The sequence below is a fragment of the Octopus bimaculoides genome, chromosome 4, assembly GCF_001194135.2.
Source record: "Octopus bimaculoides isolate UCB-OBI-ISO-001 chromosome 4, ASM119413v2, whole genome shotgun sequence".
Lineage (NCBI taxonomy): Eukaryota > Metazoa > Mollusca > Cephalopoda > Octopoda > Octopodidae > Octopus > Octopus bimaculoides.
Window position 1 is genome coordinate 82,178,161 of NC_068984.1, and position 22,285 is coordinate 82,200,445.

A 22,285-nucleotide genomic window follows, 5' to 3' on the forward strand; every position below is an offset into this window, starting at 1 on the left:
AAAGATACATCTAAATAATTTAGCTAAGCTACAGACCAGTAATTTTCAACTTTTTACAATACCCAACACACACACACACACAAGATACTAATGGTGTGAGGACACACCATCCTCAACACCAAGAATGCTGTTTGCTTTTTCATCATCCTCATCATTTAACGTCTGCTTTCCATGCTGGCAAGCCAGAAGGCTCCAATCTGATCTGGCAAAGTTTCTACAGCTGGATGCCCTTCCTCATGCCAACCACTCCGAGAGTATAGTGGGTGCTTTTACGTGTCACTGGCATGAGGGCCATGCTCAAATGGTGCTTTTTACGTGCCACTTGCACAGGAGCCAATCTGATGGTACTGGCAATGACCACACTCGAATGGTGTTTTTTATGTGCCACCAGCACAGGAGCCAGTCAGGTGACACTGGCAACAACCATGCTCGAATGGTGCTTTTTACATACCACTGGCATGGGATTTTTTTTATCATGACAAAATTAAAGTGGTTGTCTTAGAGGACACTGTTACATATTAAAAATGTTCCCGGATATCCTTTCAGCCAGTCACAAATGTTAAAATATAAAACAATTGACAATAGAAAATTCTACATTATTCCAAATTCCTCTTTATGCAATGAATATAATAATTTAATTTGATGTAAGATGCGTAAATATATTTAGATTCATTTTGACAAATTTCAGAGTTAGAATGTTCTAAAGGAAGTTAGAGCACAAAGATCAGGAAATTGCAACAATTTCCATTCCATTGGAATGACTCACCAACTGTAATGTAGCTGAGTCACATGGCTGTTTTTGCTGTTGTAGCTTAGCTCCAAACTAGCTCTTATTGAGCAGACTATAAGTATTCTACCGATAACCATTTTATCTTTTATTCAAATACACTTATACAAAAGACTACATTTTTCAATAAATAACTCCCTTTTTTAAGATAACAGAGTATGAGTTGAGAGAGATTTGGTTGCTATACAGCAGAATTTGAACTCTGTGAAACATTTTCGTCAATGCTCAAACAATTCTGACAATCAATTACCTATCATTAAGTGTTTCTCTCCTGCAACAAAGCTCTCTTAGTATTCTCACTGTATCTACACCCATTTCAAACTATATACTTGTTTATCATGTAATTGAGAAGTTTCTGAAGAAAATTCAAAAATAATAATTGTGACCTTCCTAAGATACAACAAAATCTATTTCAACACATAAGTTCACACCAAGAATCATGCAAACCAAATGCAAAAATTAAATAAATGAAAATAAAACTTCTCCAAAAGACAATTAAAAAATAAAATTGCAATAATTTTATTAAGACAATGGAAACTGACGTAAATTTTTTTTAAAACAAATCAACTAACATAGCTTTTTGGAGCAATAATCAAACTGTCAGCATCTGCAATAAAAACAGAAAATAATTAATAGTGTTTATGTCAGTCAGACATGTTACATTTCCTTCTCTCAGTAAATAGATTTACAAAGGGAAATTAAGAGTGAAAGCATTTTATTTAAAGAGGAATTTCTATACAGAAATATAAGCAAATGCTCCACTTGATATGTAATGTCAGTATATATGCACCACAAAGTGAAAATGTATTGAGATGAAATTGGACAAAGAGAGAAGACAGCACTGGTATGATAGAATGTGTGTGAGTGAGGACAGCTGAACAAAGAAATACTGATCACTAAATATGGATGGAACTTTTGAAGGAGGGAGATCCAGGGAAGATGTAGGATGAAGTAGTGAAAACATACCTCAAGATATTGAGTCATGTGGAGGAGATGACAAAAGACTGAGGTGATTGGCAATTTGCTGTGCTCACTGATGACATGTAAAAAGCACCCTTGCTTGTGAAATGTAATGGGGTACCCATGCTAGTGACACATAAAAGACAAGCAATACATACACTAAGTAGGGTGGTTGGCATTAGGAAGGGCATCCAGCTGTAGAAACCAAGCCAGAATAGATGACTGGACCCTAGTGCAGCTCTCCAGCCTACCAGCTCAGGTCAAACTATCTAATTCATGCCAGTATGAAAAACAGACATTAAATGATAAGAAAACCTACTTATCTCAACAAACACTCTTCTGACTATGGCACTATTCTCTCAGCTATTGTAACTATATGAAAGTGGAACAGCACTATTTCATCCTCTTTCACACTATCAGTTATCCTTCTCCTTGGAACCTTTTGTCACCCATCCTGCATTCTCAACATCATCCCTTACCACTTTATTTTCCCCTGAACACCCTCTTATATCTGCCATCAATCCCTCCATCCCTGTTTATCAATCGCTATTTCCACCCATGTGTACCTCTGGTTTCAGTCTCTGTAATTGTAACTTTCATCCCCCACACTCTACATCATACAACTATTTCTCATTTATCTATTGTGTTATTATACTGTTGCACTCCGACCCCAGCCTTTATTTCTATTGCCACTTATCACTTCCTATTTTCCTCCCAACTGTGATTGACTAATGACCACCTGTGTTCGCTTTTATCTCCATCTCTAACCATCTGTCATTCTCCTTTCACACTCTTGGAAACTTACCCACCCTTTTCTGATAGTCTGCTTCTATTCACTCTTCAATTCATTTTCTTGTACCTTGAAGGTAATGCTTTGACACCTCATCACCATCTTTTCTCTCTTTCTAGCTGGAGCAGCCATATATCTCCTCTACTGCAAGACACCTGTTCCTACCCCTTTATCCCTATTTAGCCTCTCAACATCTTGCATAAAGCCACCTTCCTCAATACGACACTCCCACACAGTTGAGGGGCCTTGTCTTTCAAGTTACTTGGTGACCTCAATAGTGCTGGTGCCATAAAAAAAAGCACTCAGTATACTTTGTAAAGTGGTTAACATTAGGTAGAAGATTCAGCCACAGAAATCATTAAGCAAACCTACAATCAAAGGCATTCCAGCTGTGATCAACCCATCCTTTTAGGAATATGCAAGACTACATATTCAATATTCCATTTCCTTATTTAAGATGGTTAGGTATGTTTTGAGGGTGATGTAGCTGCATGTCAAATAACCATGCAGAGACCCTCATAAGCTTGGTTTTCTTCATTGTAAAAACCATAGATAAACCATGGATATTAACACTGGATGTACAAAATATTTCTTTCTTTGAGTTGTAGAGATACAAGCATGACATGATGTGTCTTGGATGTTAAACCTGACAGAACTTATCCCTTTCCAGGTCTGAGACAGCTGATTTCTTACAGAGAGAAAGAAATAGAGAAAAATCAACCCCAATACTGGACTGGTACTTTATTTATTAACCCTGAAAGTTGATTTTTTGTATTTTTGTGGAGTGAGAGAACAGATAGCTGAAACAAATATTGTGAGTTATTGTTACCCTAATACAGAGTTTTATAATTAATGAAAATTTAAAATGCATTTTTAAAAATAATATATTTTATATATTTGTAAATGATGTAGAAAATTTAAAACAAAGTGATATATGAAAATATGAAATAAAGAACGTCATATGTAAACAAACTTAAGTCTGTTTTTGAAGCGCTGAAATGTATTGTAGTATAAGTAGAAAGATAGATTTTTCAGCCAGGTTGCTGACAGATTTTTCTGCTCTGTAAGGGATATTATCCCATGTATACTGTTCTATCAGTATTTATGTGTTGAAAAATATATCTTTCTACTTGTACTATGAAATAAAGAGTATTAGTTATATATCTTGGAAAGATACAATTGGTGAAAAACTACTAATAATTGTGACAAGAGTTGGTTTATTTGATTGACTTTAATATTTAATAGACGAAATATTGGTTTCAAATTTTGGCACAAAGCCAGCAAGTTCAGGGGTTGGGGTATGTCAATTGCTTCAACCCCAGTGCTCAACTGATACTTATTTTATCGACCCTAAAAGGATGAAAGCCAAAGTTGACCTTGGTTGGAATTTGAACTCAGAACATAAAGACAGACGAAATGCTGGTAAGCATTTTGGCAGGCATACTAACAATTCTGCCATCTCGCCATGTTTAATAGATGAAATATTGAAAGCTTTACTCACATTCCTGATGTACTAAATGACTAAGGATTAATCCATAGAATGACTTTTTCTCTCCTGTGTGATAATCTGAATCAAATGATTCAAAAAACCTGAAAACACAAGAAACAATATCAAGTGAGTAAATGAGTTAACAAGAGAAGCCTTTACATGGTGGCTTGACATGCTAGAAATTGCAGCCAACTCTCCCTTAAATCACACTCAACAATCTTAAATAAGTAAAGGATATGCTAGATAATATAGTACTAGAGCCAGATCAAGCAAAACTATTTGTTTTAAATTATATATCTGTGTTGACCTGGGCCAAACAACAATCAAGTGAATCTAATAATAATTCTGCTTGTTCCTCTGTTACTTAGCCCGTCTGTAACTTTTTCACATGATTAGTTGAAGGAAAAAGCAAAGAGCTAGAGAAAAAGAGAGAGAAAAAGAGGGTAAGGCGAAAAGTGAGAGAAGAAGAGAGGGAAACAGAAAGCAACTAAATAATTAACTTGTAATAAAGGACCGTACGAACCAAAGGAGATGGCGACGAACAGGAGAAGGCTCCTTTTAACGCATCGCACGGTCGAACACAAACATATTAATATGACATATGAAGGGCTTGCAATGAGATGATGCGAGCGAGTGCCAGCAAAGGAAAAGCAGTGTGACAGACAACCGTTAGATATATATATAAAGAGAAGGTTTATTAGCATAGTGAACAGTCTGGCTGTGTGTGCGTGCATGTGGCAATATAAACAATACAATACATAAGACAGGCCTTCGTGTACAATAGTGTGTATACATAAAAGTATGTGTGTGTGTGAGTGAGAAATACAGAGCATAGAATAAGTGTCTGTAACAATGACTATAAGAGTCCTAAACACAGAGATAGAGAAATACCAGTTCATAGAAGAGTTACATATGGGATTGAATGTCTGTACAAGAAGTCGTGGCCGAAGAGCAGAGCTGTGGTGTCACATGTTGCGCGTGAAGTTGAGCGTCGATGCTGGAGAACGGTTGCTTGGTACAGAACATTCTCGCAGGTTGTTCTGGCTGTTAACTTCGTGGTGGAAACAATCCACTCAAACAGTGTTGAGATGAAACCGCGTTTGCTGTTGTTGGTGTGTACTCTGGTGGTGGTGTTGGCGACGGAACTGTAGTAGACAGTACATTGGTGGTGATGACGTCGTCGCTGGAAACTGGCTGGAGCTGTGTTCTGTGTGTGTGGTCAGCGACTAGACCTGTGAGAGGTCTGGAGTCGAAACAAACTGACGTGGTTCAAACAGGGCTATTTATAGATGAAAAAGGGCTCACCGGAAAAGCAGAAAAACTCTCTCTCATGCGACCTTATTAGAAGGCCACGATTGGACAGTATGCACCCTGGCGTAAAACAGAACTGGTGACAATTGCCACGCAAATAAGAACCAATCAGGGTGGTGGACACAAGGGGTCCAAGCGGCCGAAAGCTAGGTGTTAGCCGCTACGTTATCATTTGTAATTAAATACCGGAGAGAGAGGTTTCACTACAAACTAATTAAGTAAAGAAGCAAGCAACTAATTACTTAATTAATTAATAAAACAATGATTTAGTTGATTGCTAATTAGTTAATTAGTTGCTTGCTAGATTAATTAATTAGTTAATTATTTGTTTGCTTACTTAATTAATTAATTAGTCACTTGCTTACTTAATTAGTTAATTGCTTGCTTGCTTAATTAGTTGCTTCCTTACTTAACTAATTAGTTAATGAATAATTTCCTTGCTTAATTCATTAGTATCTTGCTTGCTTAATTAAGTTGTAAATTAATAAGTTGCTTGCTTAATTAATTGGTTAATTAATAAGTTGCTTAATTGCTTAATCAATTAGTTAATTAACTGCTGGCTTAATAAGTTAATTAATTAGTTGCTTGTTTGATTAATTAGTTAATTTGTTGCTTGCTTAATAAATAAGTTAATTAGTTGCTTGCTTAATTAATTAGTTAATTGGTTGCTTGCTTAATTAGTTAATGAATTAGTTGTTTGCTTAATTAGTTAATGGATTAGTTGTTTGCTTAATTAGTTTATGAATTAGTTGCTTGCTTTTTTATATAAATAAATAATTTCTAATGACTTCACTCTGTTGTGAAGGCATTGATATGGTTATGAACTGCATTAATATTACCATTCTGAGAGAGCCAAGAAAATATCAAAGGTACTACCAATCCTACCAATCAGTCTCTGATTAACTATATGAAAGAAGTTTCTTTCCAATTTCTTGTGTTTCAGGCAACATTTCTTTTACATTCAAGAAGAAAACACTAAGACCTTCAAATGATCAAAAGAAGATTCAATAAGCTAGATGAATCTTGTATAGTAAAGAAGAGAATTATAAAATTTAACATGAATGCATTTTTTTTTTCTGCAAAACCCCAGATTTTTCACACTAGCACAATGTGGTCTCTTCCAATCTCTTAGATACCATACTTCATTGGTCAACACGAAGTATGTAAGCTCTGCGATATGTCTTGCCCAGTGGAACTTGCGCTTTCAATACTCAATGGCAATAGTTGTAATAAATACCACAAGGCTTTCTATGCAATGCCCTAACAATTCTACCAGTTTGTCACTTTTAATGGGGAAGGGGGGAGGTTTTGAGATCCATTCACTAATCTCAATCATTTGTTTTATTGGTTCTAATTTAAATGGATTCCATTCATTTCTAATGATTCATGATAGACACCACATAATTATGGTGTGGAATGTTTGTGGTACTGATTAAATAGGAATAGCTATGAGGAAGAGGTGGGCAGTACTGTTGATTTCATTCAACAGTAAATTTGAGCAGCACTACAAATTCCTGTGTAGTGGGTGAGATATTTTGAACACAATCTTAGCTATTTAAAAATCTCATTCCATGGATAGTAGCACTAATTTATTACTGATTTTGCTCATGAAAGAGCACTGGAGGCTAAGAAACCAGTTATTTGGCTTCTTAGCTCTTTATAATCAGAACTATGAAGAAAGGTATTCCAACTGTGACCATCTCATTTTTTTCTCAGGAACAGTATCTCTAGGATTATCTTATCCTTTATCTCCTCCTTTTTAAGTTGGTAAGGTGTGATGTGAGAAAGATTTCACTATTATTTCTTGCAGATTGAGGATCATACAGAAGTTCCAGTAAAAAAACATTATCTTGTCTGGTAGTAGGGAGTTGCATATCCCAAAGACATTTATATATTGCAACATGGACTGAATAACAGAGAATTAATTACTCTTGACATGACTACAGTGCTGGTGACAAGAAATACATTGCTAACCCTTTGTCTGGAAGACTAACAGCTGAATGACTTTGCCAGTTGTAGTTCATATCATTTTTAATAAATCCATTTAAAGGTTGTTTGTTTTTCACGTGCCACTGGCACATGTGCCGGTAAAGCGATGCTAGATTGTGAAAAATGGATTAGATAAGGTTACTGTGATTGATGACTAGTTTTATCTGTTGTGGAATAACGTTTTGTGAGAATGTTATACTTTCATTAATCAATGATAGAGGGATAGTACCTATGGTCTTTGTTGGCCCTCCTCTTAAACTAATGATATTAATGCTGTTTATAAATTTCTGTAGAGTGATAACTTTAGTAAAATGAATCAGTACAAAGAAAATTTCAGAGAATGGTAATTTTTAGGAAGAATTGGCAAAATATAAGCAGGGAGGATACTGAGTAAGGTGATGAGAAAAGAAGAGAGAAGTGCATTTGAGTGGAGATATGCAGATTTCTAGTTAAGGGATGCAGAAGCTGTGATAGTAGAAGAAACAAAGAGAAAACAGTACATCTGTAGTAGTTGTAATATATCTGAGTGATGATAAAGGTTTAGAAACAGACAAGCCTCAGGTAAAAGAACTGGACAGAGTATAATCTAAAATATGAAATAGCCTGACCAAAGAGAGATTTGTATGACGAGTATGTACATTGTAGCAGTAGAGGGAAAGTCTAGAAGAACAGAAGATGTAACTCGTTAGTGGAAGCAATTAACAATAGCAGAGTAAATAAGGTGGCAGTCTTTCTTCTACTTGCATCCCAACTTTTGATCCTAAGCTGTGCCTTGGATAAGATACTAAACATGCACTTACTTTATTTACCTGGCAACAAAAAAAGGCAAAAATAGAGAATGAGAAGAGCAGGGGAATGTGTGTGGCATACTGTGGAATGGAAATTGATTATGGAGAGGGTGGAATATGTATGTTTTTCTATAGTGCCATGATTAAATCTTTTCACCTGTAAAATAAATGAGTGGAGGCAGAAAGAATGAATGACGTATAAAGAGCTAAGAAAGAATTTTTAAAACTCGTATTGTCGTTGTTGTTGATAATGCTTAGCCCCATATTTTTAGCCCTGATTGAGCAGGCTTATGATCAAAAGCGTTTCAACTATGACAATCCCATTTTTTTGTATATCTAGAATTCCATGTTGCAATGTCTCCTTTCATTTTCAAAACTGTAGGGTGTAATTTGAGGAAGAGTTAGGTGTTGTTTCTTGCATGTTGAGCGACCAGAAAGAGGACTTATTAGTTCATTGCTGTTATTAACTTATAAATAGTTGAGAACTAAAATACTCATTATCAATGAATATTTTGCTTTAACAATCATAACTAAGGGTGTGTGGCAGAAAAATCTTCTGCTAATGGTAAAATTCATTGCATTCTTAATGCTTTAACTGTCAGTGAAGACTTCTGATAACCATCAAATATCCATAAGAAATGAAGAGAAATGTTGAACTCACCATCCCATATGTACCCCACAGGTTGGACAGATTACAATTGACCAACTAAAGCCAGGAAACCAGGTGTCTTCTTTATGTGGCTGTTAGAATAGAATGATATTGGATAGGTTATTTTCAAAGTTTCAGTTTAAAAAGAGAGAACAATTGGGAGAGAGACAAAATACTAAAACACATGCATGACCATAGACATACACACACAAACACAGATCCACTGACAATCACACATACAGCTACATAGATGCAAATATATCAGTCACAGGCATACATATACACAGTGGTACAATCACACATACAAACATGTATGTATGGATACACACACACACACAAATGCACATCTACATATCTGTACTCAAATATATTAGTGTGGGGAAACATAACTAGAAGGTTGATAAAATGTTTTCCGGCAAACATTATATTGCCAATTATGGATGTAAAGAACGTTTTTAAAAACATCTAAAAAATACATTACTGTACTTAGTTACTCAGTAACACCATGTGCATGAGAAACAATAGCTTGTGTTCACATACTTGATGTTCACTACATTAGCAATGACAAGACTATTGTTTTCATGTAGATAGCATATCTGACTAATTAATTTATTTTTCTTTTGGTAATGGATCTTATTAGATACGCTAATTTTTCATGTCTATAATTGAAACATGTTTCTTTTACATCTACTTAGCAATTCTCTCAGCACTATTTTGGCAAATAGTGTGAAATCTATGTGAAGACTGAAAAGGTCTAATAAGACTAAGACCTGTCTGTCTTTTATTGTCTACTATACTAACCAAAACCATTAAAATAATAGTCACTGAGTTAATACTGACTTTTCATCACCATTGTAAGTATTGGATCATCACATAAATAATGCGGTTTTTTTCAATTGCATGAACTAAAAGTCAGAGAGGGACGGAATAAACTACCTGCATCAACTTGCTATAAAAGCAGGTAGTAATTTTACCTTGACTTATTCTTAGTGCAAGTTTTGAGGAGTGCAGTTTGATTTTAACAGTTATTTTTTTTAAACTATAATGGAAGTGAAAAAGGAGCATATTCGACATATTTTGTAATATGAGTTCAATAAAGGCAACAATGCAATGGAAAGTGCGAGGAATATTAATGCAGTATATAGGGATTGGACATTAAGCATAAGTCAGTGTCAACGGTGGTTCCAGAAGTTCCAAGCTGGGAACTACAGCCTAGAAGACAAGCCTCATCTTGGAAGATCTGTAGAGCTCAACGATTATGTCCTACAAACCCTAATGGAACAAACTCCCATTGTAACTGTTGAGGAACTAGTAGAGAAGCTTGGATTTGGTCATTCAACCAGTCATTCAAGTCAGTGCAAGAAGAAAAACGACCATCATTGGTTTCTAGACAAAAGGTGTTCTTTCATCAGGATAGTGCTCGGTCACATACAATGAAGATGATATTCCAAAGGCTGGAGCAGTTTAAATGGAAAACAATGCCTCGCCCACCATATTCGCTGAACATTGCCCCATCTGATTATGATTTATTCCGCAGTCTTCAAAATCATTTGGAAGGAAAAAATATGGATTCTGTAGATGAGGTCAGAAGAGTACTGGGGAAGTATTTTTCATCATAGACAAGTGAATTTTGGAAGAGGGGCCTTGCAAGTTTACCAGATAGATGGAAGAGCATTGTAGAAAATGGAGGAGAGTATAATTTAGATTAAAAAAGAACTTTGTTTATCAAAATTTTGAAAAATAAAAGAAGTATAAAAAAATCTGTATTATTTATGGGATGACCCAATATTTCTAATTGTATTATTGAAACTCAGTCACTGAATCTGTTAATACTAACTTAACTGTAAATGATACTGCTGATTCAAAATATTCAACATCAGAGACTAAAATTTTATCTGTTAAATCTCCACTTGATTTAATTGTAAATAAATATTATATTGAATATATGGCAGAGTAGATTCATTAAGCTGAGTCATCCTTCTTGTCATCACAATGATTATTATTGTGGTCATGGTTGTTGTTGTTTCAACTAGGGTCTGCCTTTTCCCACTAGACCTAAGATCAAAAACATTCCAGTTATGGCTGTTTAGCTTCATTATACCATTGACCCCATAGGTTGAAAGAAATTGCTTCTTTTTGATATCGTCAACACTTCACACAAGAGTTTTGCGTTGTATTAGCCAGGCATTGGCTTCTTCCAAGTTAAGGTTCAAACATTGTCCAGTGTTCATCCTCATCCCCAACTGTTATATAAGACTTTCAGAAAAACTTTAAAGAGACTTATTAAGGTAGATTATATAGGTTTCAAATCAAGAGGATTTGTGTCATATAGTTTATAGACAGTTCTGTGCTTGTTTACAGGTAACACCTTCCTTCGTTAGCTGCATGTCAGTCCCTTCTCCTTCTGGATCTCTGTGCATAACCACAAGACTTAATTGGGAGTTTGATATTCATTGGATAACATTAAGAATGCATAACTCAAATTTAATACGTGGCACAACATTAATATGACAAATAATAAAGAACAATTTACAGATACAAATCAGTAATTTAAGGCAATCATCACAGTGGTCACATTGTCTTTTTCTTTCCTACCCCATGCAGTATAATGTACTCAAGATTACAATCTTCAATGATGTTCCTTTTTTAAGAAAGTAGCAAGAGATTTGGCTGTTATTTCTAACAGATTGAGGGACTATGTAGCAGCTTCCTTTCAACTCTACTTTCAGTATCAACTCTCCTCCCATTGGTAAATGTTCCATTGTTATTCTTAAACTTGCTTTAAAATAATAACCACAACACATACACACACAGAAGCAGCAGCTTTACAGACCTTAGATGGTATGGTTACATTCTGAAACTGCCTTATTCTCAATATTAGCCATATAGAAATTTGCATGTATAGGTCAGAAGAGAGAACTCAAAGCTCCTCTGTTCTTGTAAGTATAAAGATTGCCTGTGAGCAATGAAAGGTAACAACAGTCATGTAAGCCAACAGTAGATTTCTTAGTATGTTTCTTGGCATACATACAACATCACTAAACAATTACGCACAATCAACCAATAAAGTACATCAAAAAGACATAACCTATGTTTTACAATTTTTAGAAACTTTACTAAAAACTGATAAAGTTGGCAACATTTCCACTATGGTTATAAAAAGATTCGTTATCAATGTCCTAATAAAAGAGATAATAAAATTATATAACATAATGTGCACAAACATCAAGCAATAGAAACACCTAATATGCTAATGTAACCATATCAGCTGTACCGCGTGTGCATGTGTGTGTGTCATGTGTACTCTAGTTTTAGTAGAAAGAGCATTCATATCCCATAGGCAATATTGACATTTTTCTGATTTATATATTTAATATATGTAATACCATATTTTGATACTCCATTGACCTCAGATCTCTGCAAGTAGGTTACTGGTATATATAATCTTAGCTACTTAGGTTAGCCTTCAAATCTGAATGGTCACAGTTGTGAAGTCACTCTGTTGTAGTGGTTAGCACAGTTATTCAGTTTATAGAAGAGTGACATGAATCTCATAGGTGATGTTACAACTTTTCTCTAACTTATATATATTTGTGTGTGTGTGTGTGTGTGTGTTCTTGTGCATACAGGTATATTATATATATATGCATGTGTATCATATATATACAGGCATACCTCACCCTACATCGTTAATTGGTTCCAGGAGACACAACTTAGGTAAAAAAAAGACATAAGTTGTCTCTAGTCTAGGCTAGGCCAAATTTACTTGTCTCTAGGCTAAATCGATAATAACCATTCCCATTCTGTACCTTATTTATGAATGCATTTTCAATAATACATGGTTAATAAAAATCTATTTTAAGCTTACAAACAAATAATTTTTATTTTTTAATACAGTAAAAAAGAAAGTAATCTAAATTTATGAATACAATTTGGTGATGTTTACCATTCATCACAGACACTTTATTTATGAATGTGGTTTACAATAAGGCATGGTAAAAAAGCTTAAAAAACAAATTTTTATTATTTTGAAATAGTAAAAAAAACTAAATTATTTAAAATTTACCAATACATACATAAAATTTGGTGGTTTACATCGTGGATGTAGATGGCTGTGGATCATCAACATCAACAGCTGATTCTGGCTGTTCTTGTTCAATGCGCTTAAAAAACTGGTTGAGAGTTCTTGAAACTGTCATTTTCTCTTTCTCAAGGATTACATTATAAGGAGCAAAAACTTTGTGACAAGCCCCCATAATCTTGGAAAAGCGTTGAGCATTTGAATCCATATCCTCGAACATAGAAAGATTTTTTTTGATATATGCAAATGCTTGCTGCATTTTCTTAATAGTAAAGTGACATGGCTCATGTTTGACTTCCTCTTTTTCTTTATTTTGCTGCTCGTGAAGCTCTATCAAATCCTCATTCATCAGGAGCTGTTTATCTTTTTCAAATAAATCTGTGAAATACCCCTCCTCCAAATCCTTTTCCAGTTCTTTGCTTTTAGTCACCAACGTTTTGTTGATGGCAACATCATCAAATCCCTTAAAATCATTCACAAATTGCAGGCATCGCTTCTTCCATACACCATTCATAGCCATGCCGCTGCTATGTTCTGTACAGCCTTGTAGGTATTGTATCTCTTCCAAAAGTCATGAAGTGTGATGGACTCATCAAGATCAGTTGCAGCTATTGCTTGCCGCAGTGTATGCTTCATATAATAATACTTGAAGATAGCAATTATTCCCTGATCCAGTGGCTGCAGAAGAGCCATGGGGTTTTGGAGAGAAGTATACAACAGTAACATTGCTGTCAAAATCTACGATGTTTTGCAGATGGCCAGGAGCATTATCTAAGATAAGTAAAACCTTAAAAGGAATCCCCTTCTTCTTACAGTACTTCTCTGCTGCTGGGTTAAAATGATAGAAGATCTAACCTTCAAAAATAACAACAGTAACCCATGCTTTTGAATTAGCCATCCATATAACAGGGAGAGATGCCTTGGGTATGTTCTTCAGGGCACGGGGGTTGTATACATGATACACAGTCTATGGCTTTAACTTAAAATCTCTTGTACAATTACCTCCCAACATAATGGTCACACATTCTTTTGAGACCTAGTAGCCTGGAATAGTTTTCTCCTCCTTGGAAATTTTTTCCAATACAATCCAATTTTGTCTACATTGAAAATCTGTTCAGGAAGAAACCCATTTTCTTCAATGATTTTTTTTTTTAATGTATTAGGAAATTCCACTGCTGCTTGTTCATCAGCTGAGGCACTTTCACCTTGCTTCTTAATGGAGTGATAACTTCTTTGCTCCTTAAATCTCATGAACCATCCTTGACTTGCCTTGAACTCTACATCTTTCTCATCTGGATATTTTTTCTTCAGGTCCTCAAACAAAGACAACACTATCTTTTGAATTAGGAAGGGCGTCCAGCTGTAGAAACTCTGCCAGATCAGATTGGAGCCTGGTGTAGCCATCTGGTTTGCCAGTCCTCAGTCAAAATCGTCCAACCCATGCTAGCATGGAAAGCGGACATTAAACGATGATGATGATGATGATGATGATGATGATTCATTGTACAGTAACAAGATTTTATGTGCTTTTAATAGTTTTCTAGTGATTTTATGATTCCAATATTTGTGGTGGACAGATGTAATGTCGAATAAAATGACTTGATTTTATTTTTATTTTTCCATGTTATTTTTGAAAACTGACGTATAATCAAGAACAACTTAAATCGAAACAACTTAAGCCGAAGTATGCCTGTAATACTGTATGTATATCAGTTTTTAATATAGGTGCACTGTATCACAGTATGTGGTAAGAGGCAACTACAAAGGACGGTTGGCATCAGAAAGGGTACCTTATCATAAAACACTATCTCAAAAAGTCCCATCTAGCCCATATCAAAATGGAAAAGAGGATGTAAAAGCAATGGTGATGATGGTGATAATTTTATATATAAGTGGGTGCTTCCACATGTCTCATGAGATGCAATCTGCACTAAGAAACTTCCTCTCTAAGATGCAGTGCTGGGCAAGGTATTTTTTTTTATTTTTTAATTGATGACCAGCAGTTAGCTACCTGTGCAACTCTCCTCTCTATACACTAAATTGTTGTCCAAGAGAAAAGCAAGGGCAAATACAGCTTGGCACAAGTATTGATGCAGGCTGCCGTCAGAATGTAAAGAGCTAGAATAAATATAGCGGGCTATTCTATCCAATTCTCAAACAATTCTACCAATTTACTGCATAATACATATATTCTTTTATATGTGTGTGTGTGTGTGTGTATGTATGTATGTATTTATGTATGTATGTATGTATGTGTGTGTGTATATATATATATATATATATATATATATATATATATATATATTTTGTTTTGAATATATGTGTGAATGTGTATAGAATAATATATCAGTTGAATAAAGTTAAAACATGGTCTGGTTTTTATGTTTTTTATTATGGTATATTATGGTATTTTAACATTAAAAAAATATTTTGTAATGCTCATAAAGTCAAATTAGCGCTTTCATACATAGTGTAATCATCAAATTTCAAATGTATATATATATACATACACTAGTAGAATAAAATGTGAATTAGTTTAAGTTTTTTTTTATTATAACATCATAAATTATGTAATCTTTATGCTTGCTTTACTAGCAAATACGAGTATGTTATGAGGTAATCATTATATAGGCATTGAAACACCAGATCTTCAGAAGAAAATAGTTATTCATTATTATTTAACATCATCAATTGATTGGGAGACAGACCAGCATCCTATCCAGGAGGGGAACCTATACACCAATGAAACCGGGAAACCAGCCCTTATGAGTCAGGCATGGCTCAAGAAGGAACAAACAACAACAACAATTGATTGACAGTGCTAGGTAGAACTGTTTACAAACATAAGAGAACAATCATTTTATAACTGTTAAGAATAAGAAAGTTATTTATTTTATCAGTAAAATAAAGAGAGAAAGAAAGAAAAGGAATACTGTAGTCATGATGTTCAAGGAAGAAGGGAAGGTCAACTCCCTAAGATGTCATAGATCAAAGGAAATTCTAAGTTAACAATGATAAATGGTTTAGATGGCATTAGTGATGACAGCAGTTAGGAACTTGGATATTGAAAAGCAGGCAAAAGTACCTACATATTCAAGCTCACACAAACTGATATACATAGATATACAGCTGTTCCTCGCAACTTTTTATGTCCTCTCTCATATAGCACAAATCATCATCACACCCAGTGTAGGCAAAGCAAAATCTATAAATATGTTCAATAGAATATTATAGCAAAGAAACAAAATTGTTAACACACTGGTAATTTAATACACATGCACATTAGATACTGCCATCACTGCATCTATAAAACAAGAAGAAATTTATAAGGGATACTGATATTTAAAAAGACTTGAAGTGTTAATATTTGAGGCACAAATTTTATAACTAAAAATACTTAAATTCAAAGTACAGAGCTGACATCCAGCTTATCCTCATGGGAGAGTGGAGAATACACTCCTAACATGATAACTACTACATGCAACATAAAATGAAAAATATGGAAGCAAAAAAAGTAAGTTAATAATAATTGATGAAAAAAATATCTATCTAATCCTTTTAGCATTCAGAGTACCTAAATCAAATAATTATAAAAATGCTTTTGTTCAAACAAGTCATATTTTAAATCAAACCTTTAGTACTGTGAGTGCTGAAGTATTAGAAGAGAAATTTTTGGAGTAGCAAAGTAAAACTTACCTTATCAGCTTTTAAAACTTCTGCTTTTGAAAATGTTATCACTTCAAAGTATTTTCCTTAACAGAAAAGTCATAAAAGAGAATGAAAAAAAAAAAAGGTAACATGTAAAAAAACCAATTGCTTAAATTGTTAAAAAACCTAAAATGGCAGAAATTGTTTAAATAGTTCCATAACTTCTACATATTTTGTGTAAAAACAGTACAGAGTACAAGTTCTAAAATTATTCTTATTGTTTATATGATCATTCCCTGTTTAGTCAAATGTTGTTGTTTTTTATCCAGCCTCATACCCATTATGATTGAATTGAAGAGTTAAAGAATTTCCTACCATGCCAATTCAGGTTTTTTTCTTTCTTTTAGTTGGCTGTGTGGTGAAGAAGCTCGCTTTGCAACCATGTGGCTTTGGGTTCAGGTCAACATAATTGTTTCGTTAATCCAGTAACAACAATACAAAGTATGTAGCCCTTAAAATGGTTTTTGTGCATTTATTGAGAATACCGAACTGTCTTACACAGGATCTTGTTTTTAGGAATTCCCAATAAATTATGAATACCCAAACTGTGAAGTCAGTTATGTAATAACATGAAATTAATTACCCAATAGTTACCTGGCTGGAGAGAGAGATCCGGAATGAAGACAGAGACAAGTGCGCTACTGCAAAACAAATACATGGTTACCCAACCTGAGGTAAGTGCAGGAGGAGAGAGAGAGAGTGGGAGACAACAGGATAGAGATGGTGGCAAAATGCCAGGCATACTCATAAGGAACAGGGACCAGAATATAAATGGGATGATTGAATAAAGGAACAGAGAGATATAGATGGTGGAAAAAAGACAATATGAATGCCTTTAATCATAGGTTTGCATGATCATAACTTTCTTTTTGTTAATGACTTAGAGGAAGAACAATGGCTACAGCCCCTTTTAGGGTCCCAAAGACTGGTGGCAAAAAAGGAACTTATCTTAAGACTAGAAACCTAGCTCAAATGTTTACAACAGAGTAGACTGTTGGAGATACACAAGAACTAGGTGGAGGCATTAAACTGAACAAGATAAAATCTACCATCCAACAGGAATGGCCCTCTTTAACAGGTTCTCACAGCTTCTATCTATTAAATTTTACTCACAAGGTATTGAGTCAACTCGAGGCTATCTGAATACCTTATCCAACTGACTATTAAATGACCTACAATGTTCAAAATAAAATTTACAAATGCATCTCTCATTGTAAAATCTCACCAGTGCAAACATAATGGATGCAGAGTGTCCAACTGAAATAATCTTAAGGGACCATAGTTAATTCGATACTGACCTGCTATTGCAGCTGATATAATTGATTTGTGTTTTTACTACTGTTGATATTATTGCATTTTCAAATTTCCCAAACCACATTACTTATCTTCTCAGACAACAGAAGCCATCACTATTAATCTTTGCAATACTGCTGGTAATGTAAAGGTTACATCTTTCTACTAGAATTGAACATTTTCAGCAAAATAAAACTGGATGGAAAATGATGAAAATTGATCTTTATTTTAAATACCGAACCAGCAAGAATTAGAAGTCAATGGGCTTGCAATTTAGATATTGATTTAAGATATTAGAATTGGTAGAGCATCTGATGAAATATTTTGTAATATTTAATCATTCCTCTTTACATTCTTAGTTCAAATGTTCAGATTTTGCCAAGGTCAACTATGCCTTTCATCTTGGCATGGTCAACAAGAAAATTGCAGCAAAGCTGCATGATCGTAGTGTCAGACGTGGCATGTAGGCCATCATATAACTTGTTTTATTTTCTTTACCATTTTATTTTGACATGCATATGGTGTTTTTGTTCTCTTCCATTTTACGAATTCAGTGTGCACATGTGCATTGCATGCTCATACTTCTTTTTCCAGTTCCTACAACAACTGTTTATAGATCACAACCATCACATAAACGTGCGTTCGTGAGGAAAGCTTCGCACTCCAATAGTTGTGAAATAAATAAAGTACTAGTCAAGCACTGAGGTTGAGATGTAATTCACTCTACATACAACATTTGTGGCCTTGTGCTTATGTTAGAATACAATATTTTATCAAAGTGATGTGATAGTAAAATATGCATCAAGCAACAATAATACAAGAACAGCTCTATAACTATATAGTCACTTAATTCAGGATCAGACCAACTGAAAAGTTGGATACATTGGTTCACAGTGATGAAAAACTCATTACTGGAGAGTGATGTTTCTGACTGAAAGAGAGAGGGGGGGATGAGACAGTAAATATAATAAAAAATAAGAGCAGATAGAAAAGAGACGCTAGTAAAGAATAAGAGTGAAGGATGACAAGGTTGTATGTGTTGGAAAGCGTTTAAAGGGAGGATATAATTGAGAAAGTCTATTTGAAAAATGGTGAATGAAAGGGATAAATAATCACGAGATAGGGGAGATAACTACGAAACTGACAATTTGAGAGCTGAAATGCAAGGTGACAAATTTGAAAAGCGAAGGAGAACTTGGGAGTCAGAAGAAATATATATATATATATATATATATATATATATATATATATACACACACACACACATACATAAAAGATTGCCAAACTGCAAAATTACCATTGTTATATAATCACCATTTTAAGCATATCTCTGACTTAAACATAAGGATAAATGAATATGCTCCCATGAGATAAGTCTGTGAGACCTTTTCATTTTATTTCTAATGTTAGTACAGTAATCACTCGCCATATGGTTCACCTATCATACCCTCAGTACATTGCTGATTTTTCTGGCTAATATATGTAAATTTATATTGTGGACTCCTCAATATATCGCAGGTTTCTGCGGCCGATAGGTATTTATATTGTTTAGATTTTAATTATATCTGGGATAAAATAAGTATTTTCACCCTAAAAATTAATAAATAAATATTACAGTACTGCACTGTATAGCACATTAATTAAAATATATTAAAAGAAAATATGTCGTGTGCTGTAGATGAGTAAACAGAGAATTGCACATACTATATGGAAAATGAAACCTGGGAGGCGAGTGTGTGGTGTTGTCTTGTATTTATGTATAAAATTGTAAATTTATTTCAAGCCCTACAATGTCACCAAAACGCTCTACACATTCTCAGGCTTCTGGCAGTGAACCCAAGTGCCAGAAGAAGATGCTTACTATAGCAGAGAAGGTGAGACTCCTCAACATACTTAAGGAAAGGAGAAGGCATGCGGATGTAGGCCACTATTATGGCATCTACCATTCGCTACATCAAGAAGAACGAAAAATATAAGGGCGACAGCAAAAGTGACTTTTAACAAGACAATGAAAAGGGTGGTAACTTCCCTGCAATAAGGCCATCGTAAGGATGGCGTCTGCATTAGCCTTTTGTATCAGTGACTGCAGGAAGAACATTGCACTGGTTACCAACACCCTCCATGAGAAAGCCAGGCAGCTGTAAGGCAAGTTTATGGATGGCTGTGACGATGAGCCAGACAACCTTGAACCAGGACCATCTATGGCATCTCCCACCAAACCAACCAAATTTAATGACAGTAAGGGTTGGTTTGATAAATTTCAAAGGAGGTTTAACCTTAAGAGTGTGTCCCTGCATGGAAAAGCTGCCTCTGCTGACAAACCCGCCACTGAAGAGTACATGAACAAGACATTCTAGACCATCAGTGAAGAAGGGGGATATTCACATGAACAAGTCTCAATATGGATGAGACTGGCCTCTTTTGGAAACATGCTATTGCGGACTTTCATTATGAAGGAGGAGGCCAGAGGCCCTGGATTTAAGGTGTACAAAGATCAAGTTACAATTATGTATGGTGATGCTGCAGACTTCATGCTAAAGCCAGGGCTTATTTATATAAGTCCAAAAACCCAAGGGCCCTCAAAAACAAAAATAAGAACCTGCTGCCAGTGCACTGGATGCACAACCAGAAGGCATGGATAATTAAACCACTGACATCGGATTGGTTTCACCAGTGCTTCATCCCTGAAATCAAGGTTTATCACACCAAAAAAGAACTGGAATTCAAAGCGCTTCTTCTAATGGACAATGCTGGAGGTTACATGCTTGACCTGTTGTATGAGGGCATACAAATTGAATCATCGCCGAACACCACATTGCTGATCCAGCATGAAGCAAGGCGTTATTCATGCTTTTAAGGCGCTCTATACACGAAACTCCCTGCAACACTTGGTTGAGGCTATGGACTCAGATGATAACTTCTTGCTGAAGGAGTACTGGTGTGGGTAAACCATTGCAATGTGTCTCCAAAATATTCAGAAGGCCATAAAGGAGATGAAGAATGAAACTTTGCATGTCAGCTAGAAGAAATTGTGGTCAGAAGTGGTCCATGACTATAAAGGATTCTCTCCAGACGAAATCCACCACCCTGCAGTAGATAAGGCAGTGAAGCTGACAAAATTGCTAGGAGATGGCCCCACTGATATGACTACCGAGAATGTTAATAACTTGATTGAAGCCTTCTCCGATCTGTTAATGGATGAAGATCTGACAGAGATGATGAAGTCAACAAGAAGAACAAGAGGATCGAGGGGAAGAAGAAGTCGGCCTATCACTAGAATGCCTCTCAGCTCTAGCAAAAATAGCAAAAGAACTTCAGAGAAGGGCAGAAGATTGGGACCCCCAGATGATTCATGCGTTGCAATTCAGAAATGCAATTGATGGAGCCATGAAAGTTTATAAAACCTCCTTACACAGAAGAAAAGACAGTGCTAACAACTGCCCATCACTATGTTCCTCACCTGCAAAAAAGAGAAGACACAGGCACTCCTAAGAGTGTGGGAAGAATTTATAAAAGCTTAAATACATCATATGATCAATAAGTATCCAGACTGTTGCTATAGTAATAAAGCTAAAGCACGGAGGGTGAAGACACTTGGCACAGATTGACCCTGAACTCTGCTGTGCATGCGCACTAATTTTTAATGGTCTAGCTCACTTTTGTTGTTTACAGCAGTGCTTGGAAGGAAGGTGTGTAGCATGTAATCGTTGCACTGGTACTGTCTTTTCTTCTGTATAAGGTTTTTATAAACTTCCATGGCTTAGTGCACATGCACAGCAGAGTTCAAGGTCAATCTGTGCCAAGCAGCTTCACTCTGCATACTTTAGCTTCATTACTATGGCAACAGTCTGAATACTTATTGATCAGACCTTGTATACAGAGTGCGAGGGGTATTTGACGACATTTCGTTTTTAGTTCATTACACCTTCAGATTATTTAATGTAATCATTTTTTTTCCCCAGATAACCCTTTCAACATATCATGCTAATTCAAAAAATGAAAAGACATCCAGTCATAGTTGCTATACATGCAAACCACAGTGATGTTGAAATTAGCATCTTTCTAAATGTTGGAAGATCATTTGTACACAAAGTTCGGTTGGAATTGGAGGCATGTGATGGTAATGTTTCACCTGCATCAAAGAGAAAAAAAAATTCACAACACTCAGACACTAAAAGGACACCAGAATTTATACACGTTCAAAACATAATCGATGAAAACCCCAGAAGATCAATGAGGTCCATTGCTAAAGAACTTCAGGTCTCAGACTGGACTATCAGAACTGTGGTACACTGTGACATTTGATTACGAGTCCTATGTAATGAGGAAAGGCTAATTTGTGTCTGGAAAGACACAGGAAAACCATCTCATCCATTCAAAATGTTTACTTAACAAAGTGAAAAATCCTCATGTACAAGGCATGTTTTAGTTTTTCTGACG

The 22,285-nt window shown here is 35.2% G+C and overlaps 1 protein-coding gene and 2 long non-coding RNA genes across 4 annotated transcripts in view; 2 read left to right on the plus strand and 1 right to left on the minus strand.

Annotated features, from left to right (window-relative positions):
• Positions 1–1,282: 1,282 nt before the first annotated feature.
• The window catches only part of LOC106882350 (tigger transposable element-derived protein 1), a 33,915-nt gene continuing 12,912 nt past the window's right edge, over positions 1,283–22,285 (minus strand). The window contains exons 3-6 of one of the 2 annotated variants that reach the window (XM_014932997.2): positions 16,541–16,596; positions 8,776–8,855; positions 4,039–4,127; positions 1,283–1,394 (exon numbers count right to left, since the gene is read on the minus strand). In XM_014932997.2, the coding sequence (XP_014788483.1) occupies positions 1,351–1,394; positions 4,039–4,127; positions 8,776–8,855; positions 16,541–16,596 (269 nt within the window). In that variant the 3' untranslated portion in view covers positions 1,283–1,350. Of the gene's footprint in view, positions 1,395–4,038; positions 4,128–8,773; positions 8,856–12,839; positions 14,166–16,540; positions 16,597–22,285 lie in introns of those variants that run through there. The other variant, XM_052967173.1, reaches the window with a different exon arrangement.
• LOC128247598 (uncharacterized) lies at positions 12,223–14,452 on the plus strand. Its single transcript, XR_008263946.1, has 2 exons — positions 12,223–12,320; positions 14,156–14,452. It is a non-coding gene; the product is annotated as an uncharacterized LOC128247598 (long non-coding RNA).
• Positions 16,042–18,105, plus strand: LOC128247597 (uncharacterized). Its single transcript, XR_008263945.1, has 3 exons — positions 16,042–16,358; positions 16,900–16,993; positions 17,143–18,105. It is a non-coding gene; the product is annotated as an uncharacterized LOC128247597 (long non-coding RNA).